At 38.1% G+C, this 5,502-nt stretch overlaps 1 protein-coding gene across 1 annotated transcript in view; it reads right to left on the bottom strand.

Moving 5' to 3' along the window:
- The window catches only part of pias4 (protein inhibitor of activated STAT 4), an 11,493-nt gene extending 6,764 nt beyond the window's left edge, over positions 1-4,729 (bottom strand). The window contains exons 1-5 of the mRNA XM_005795606.2: positions 4,671-4,729; positions 1,776-2,157; positions 1,613-1,697; positions 1,478-1,519; positions 1,250-1,340 (exon numbers count right to left, since the gene is read on the bottom strand). Of these exons, the coding sequence (XP_005795663.1) occupies positions 1,250-1,340; positions 1,478-1,519; positions 1,613-1,697; positions 1,776-2,157; positions 4,671-4,697 (627 nt within the window). The 5' untranslated portion in view covers positions 4,698-4,729. The remainder of the gene's footprint in view (positions 1-1,249; positions 1,341-1,477; positions 1,520-1,612; positions 1,698-1,775; positions 2,158-4,670) is intronic.
- Positions 4,730-5,502: the final 773 nt, after the last annotated feature.

Here is a 5,502-nt window from a genome sequence, read left to right as displayed (position 1 = left end):
CGTTTAAATCCCTCTTAAGAAAGCATTTTAACCTCCAACAGGTCACTTTATTATAAACACTTATTCAATCTCTTCAGGACAATTTAGTGAATCAGCCAATTAGATGGCATCAGAACGGGGAAGAAGTGGGATTCAAAACAATTTGAATGTCACACAGTTGTTAGTGCCAGACGGGCTGTTCAGAGGATTTCAATAAATATCGATCAAGGCACATGGCTTTGAGATACTATTGGTCATATGACAATAATCAAATATGATTTAAACACAATTTTTGAACTCTAAAGTCTCAGTCATTTAAAATATACATCTGATGTTGGAATCAACAGCAGCTGAGAGTTAAGCAAATATATTATCGCCAGGCAGAGTCTAAATCTGCATGGATTTTGACTCTGCATGGCGTCTAAATCCACGACACTTGAAAAATTACACCCTTCCCAAATATGATCCAAAACTTATAAATGCAATGAATATTTCAATTCTACATATAGTGCAGCCCCCAATTGATAGACTGGTTTTCTCTCACACAACCATCTCTCTAGTTTAGAGAAAAATGATCAGAACAAAGAAAAAATATGCAGTTAGGAGCTGTTTTGTGTCAGAAAAGGCCTTGCTGGTTCCAGTTTAGAATGGACAACCTGGTCCAAGTTGATAGAAAGGCAGCTGCATCTCATTTAACCACAGCCTAACTGAAGATTATTGCATAGCATGTCCATCGCTTTATGTCCCTAAAACTGAAATAATCTGAAACTGGTTTCTTCAAAACAACAATTTGGTCCAAGGGTCTTAGAGCTACCAATAGTTCATCCAGTAGAATGGCTTTATAACAGGGTAATGCAGCACATCTGCATCATGTGTGCTGCCAACACATATGCAGCATCTGAGTATTAAAGAAAATATGTGAAAAACTGTTTGAGACCTTATTGAAGCTCTGACATTAAAAATAGACAGTTATGAAGGTAAAAATCGAATATACGGACAGAACTTTAGCGGAAAAAAGCAATAAAAAAGATATTTAATTTGAATAAATGCACTGTATTTCCAAACTCTGTGAAAAATCTTAAGTATTAGTTATTTTAATATCGACCATCTAACTGTGATCATGGTTTTCTCCTTTGAGCGACCCTAACCCAGGCTGGAGTCAAACCTGTCTTGTCGTAATATTTAGATCTAATAATTTGCCTGTTAATAACAGTAAAATGTTAACTTGCTTTCCTGAAACATCAGCAAATATCAGAGTGAATCAACCTACCGGAACATGGCAATAGGACTGGTTGACTTTGACAGCAATGTTAGGGGGATACTGGTCCTCCTGAACAACAATAGGGTCTGAATAACAGATTCTGCATGAGAGAGGAAGCACAGCAGCATGAATGATCATCTGTGATGATCAGGGTTTTAAAAGGAGTGAACAAAAACGATGCATCTAACAAATAAAAAATGGATTCTAGACAACCTGGATAAGCATCTTGAAACTCACCTAAGAACCACTTGGACTGATCGGATCCCAGCACGAAGCTCACTGGATAGACAGTTTAAATTAAATATATACTTTGGCGTTATAAAAACAAGCAGTTTAGAAAAAACAAAACTAACGAAACTCCTGAGTTATTACCTTGCATTCCGGATCTGGTCTGCTTGGCTTGGTGTTAATTCGAAGACGCGGTGACTGTCCTGTAATTTTTCATTGTTGTGAGCAACTACAGAGACAAAAGTAGGAACAAGTCAACAAAAAGAAAAAAGTAAAACCTTAGTATATGAACTTGGTTTGCAATTACCTAGCTCTGTTGGCGGCAGAAGCGTCTCTAAGGTTTGGTAGAAGGGCAGAGGGACCAGCCTGACCTCGGTTGCAGGAGTATGGAGCGGTTTGGAGATCCCGTTGAGGTAGTCTGTGCCCTGTGAGGTCAACGACGGGGAGGAGCTGAGCGATGAATACGCCACCGGGACGCCCTCTGGACGTCGTGCCGGGAGCCAAGCGGCTGATTTGGGGAAACGCGACTCGTAAAGCTGCCGGACGTTCTTCAAGAGTTCTGGACTGTACTCGGTCTGCACTAGCCTCAGCGCACGCCCCACCAGGTCCTGTTTCAGACCACTTTTGCTGCGACCCATTGAGGCCAGCAACGTCTGTAGGTCTGAGACCCGGAAACTTTTCACCATGTTCTGATTGGAGGACAAAATAAAACCGTAAGAAACTCTTCAGGGAGAAAATTTAAAGCCTGTAAACTGAAAAATTAATTAACACAATAAAACATCTTACACTTTGAACACCAAGTTCTAACCACAGAGATGGAATATCTCAAAACTAGATCTGCGTAACCACATTGTTGTAGAGAGCACTACCATCACTTTGATTATAAATGTTCATTTAAAAACTGAACATATATAGATCACTATATCACATCAATGCATCCTACACACTGACTTTTGTGACAACAGCCAAAGTGGTTTAACATAAAAATGTATACTGAAAACTTGGCGTTTCTGTGCAGAGCTTCCTTCTTACACTTTACAGTTTGAAGTGGCTGATCCTGTTGAGTGGCAGTAGTTTTTCCTGAGCCCATGTAGGATTACTTTGTTGAAATGTCAAAATACTTCTCACAATTTCTGGTTTATAAGATGGACTAAAAAAAACCTATCGTACAATTTGCAACTGGGGGAATTTTCAAGTTTTTTTTTGTTTAACTAGCAGAATGAAATTTTACAAAAGGTGCATATGGCACTAACAGTAAAGGTGAAAAGAAAAACATTTATCTATTGAGTATATCTGTATATATATTGATTGATAAATGCCATTTATATTGAGAAATGTCATTTCTCAATAAAAAAGGATAAAATGTATTGTTCAGCTCTGGCAAGTGTTTTTCAAGCATATCGTTCAGGGTTTTCATGGTAGTACAGTTGGTAGCACTGTTTAATCTTGTTGCAGTGAGAAGATCCTGGCTCAAACCCACAACTTGGGGTCTTCCTCAATGGAGTTTGAATGTTCTCCCCAGGTAAGCATGGGTTCTTTCCAGGTACTCCAGCATTCTCCCATAGCCCAAAAACATGACTGTTAGGCTTATTGTTTACTCTAATGGCCATTAGATATGAGTGTGTGCGTGGATGGGTCTATGTCCTGTTCGTCTCTGTGTTGTTCAATGACAGATTGTCCAACTGACCAGGGTGTACTCTGCCACTCCCCCAACGACTGCTGGGGATAGGCACCAGCCCCCATGCGACCCTCCCAGAACAAGCTGGTATAAACAATGAGTGGATGTTCAGGTGGGAGTTCTATAAGCAAGTGTGCAGCTTCTTTTCGCCCCGATCAATCGATTGGCGATTATGCTTTTGGCTGTGCAGGCTTCTCAACATTGACAATATGAATCTATCCAAAGGTTGTTAACTTTTTTATTTTTATTGTTCCAATTAGCAAAACAGCCAAGGCTTACTGTTCAAGTTTGGACCAACCAACATGGCCAGATTTACCTGAAGAGACTTCTTTTTTTTGCTCAACCAATTAATTTGTCATTAACTATGTACAAAATATATCTTGGCATATTCTGAATAATATTAGCCTGAATAAATGTACAATTTCCATATAGAATTATGGACATATATATATTTTTTCTGTCAGTATTACATTTTAATTATGATTTTAATGAAAAACAATGCAAGCCTAATCCTTGTGTGTTTCATGACACATAACATGTGTCATGTTTTATGTTCATAACATGTTTTACTGATAAATATAAGACATTCTGCATAAAGGAAAATTAATAAAAGGTGTATTACAAATTAATTGTCATTTTTGACTATTAAAGTCAAAACATTTAAATATAACTTGTTAAACGTTTCAAATTAAACCTGTTGGTGGTTCAAGATCAGAAGCATAAGTTGTGTATGATTTTCAATTTATAGGTGTTTTGTGTTGACATTCAATGCTACAAAAAATGTTCCCATTAGTTCATAAACATATGAGGTCATGTTCACTCACATGTAAATAACTCGTCTGCTGGTCTCATAATAAGAGGAACATTTCAGCAGAGAACAGGGCACACTAGACAAAAACAAGCAGCCTAAAAGAGGACGTCTGTTCAAATTAGCATCTAGAGCGATTGAAACATTGTTTTCGACCTGACATACTGCTACTTTGTCTGCCGGTGTTCTCTTAGATACAAGTGGATGGATGCTTTATGTCTAGATTGAAAATTGCACAATTCTGTTCTTTTGGTTTAGAAAACAAAGTGCTCAGCATCAATAAGGTAGCAATCAGGAGGCTTGCCTCTCTAGAGACTAGCCTGTCAGCATTCAATCATTTTAGCAGATGGTCGGCTCTAAAAACAAAGAAGCTAACTAATAAATAAATACCTAAACTATTTGTATTACAAATGAAGTTAGGTGAAATGTGTACATCTTTCATATGTGGTCTCATTCATTATCGGTGTCGTCCCTCAGACCCAGCATGATGCTAACTAAACCAAGCACTTGCCTGGTTAACATAACCTAGCAGGCTAGCTTTGTTAGCCCCACAGGCTAGTTCTTTTCGTCGTGATTTAAATATGAAATATTCGTAGAAATGTCTATATTTAAAATATCGACAAACGAGCCCAGGTTAATCCACAGCCGGTGTGACTTTCAGCTCATATTCCCGCGTCCGTTTCCCCATCAAGCGAAAGCCACCAAGCTTTACCTACCATCGCTTCCACCAGTTCGGCCGCCATCTTCGCGTTGCAGTACCGCGAGAGTCACAAATGACGACAAGTCTTCCACCAATAAAAAGCCAAACCTTTTTGACAGAGGTGACGTTTTGACCAATCAGAATGCGTAACAAAAGAGTGATACTTAAAATAGGCGGGATTACCGTCTTTTAAAGATATGGTACACCTTTTAAAAAAATACTCAGAGGCAGGTCTCTTTTTCTACATTAGGCCTCAGTATCAATGAATTTCAATGGGCTTCAAAATAGGTGTCAATATAATATGTTACAGTTTTATAATGTTGAGATATTTCGAACCCATGTCTCTGGTATTGTTAAAATTCAAGCTGAAAGTAGAGCACAGGCTGTCAAAGTGGATGGGGTAGCATGGTCCTTTGAAATCCCGTCCGAGCAAAAAAATCCGTTTCTGGTTTTGTAACCAGTCATGAGAAGTGAAGGTGAAGCTTTGTGTGAGGCATGGTCACAATTACACAAAAACGACTAATTAAACAAAACGAACATGCATTACTGTACAAAACCATTAAATTCAATTCAAAGCATGAATACTACTATTGCAGCAAAGAGTTCAAACATTTGCTTACAAGGGTATGTTTGGAAATGTACACTTATATAAAAAAATAAGTGTACATAATCCTGATAATCCAGTCCTGATTTTCCAGTAGCTCTTCATATTTCCAAAGATCTGCCTCGTGGAAAATCAATCTGTGAAACTGCATCATATGATGTTATGAAGTGAGTGATCGTAATGTAATATATTTGATCTATACTATAAAAAACAATTAGGGGTCTAGTTAGATGGACTGATGTAA

This window comes from Xiphophorus maculatus, chromosome 9 (assembly GCF_002775205.1).
Source record: "Xiphophorus maculatus strain JP 163 A chromosome 9, X_maculatus-5.0-male, whole genome shotgun sequence".
Taxonomy (NCBI): Eukaryota; Metazoa; Chordata; class Actinopteri; order Cyprinodontiformes; family Poeciliidae; genus Xiphophorus; species Xiphophorus maculatus.
Note: the sequence above shows the minus strand (reverse complement) of the source record. Positions and strands in the feature narration are given on the sequence as shown.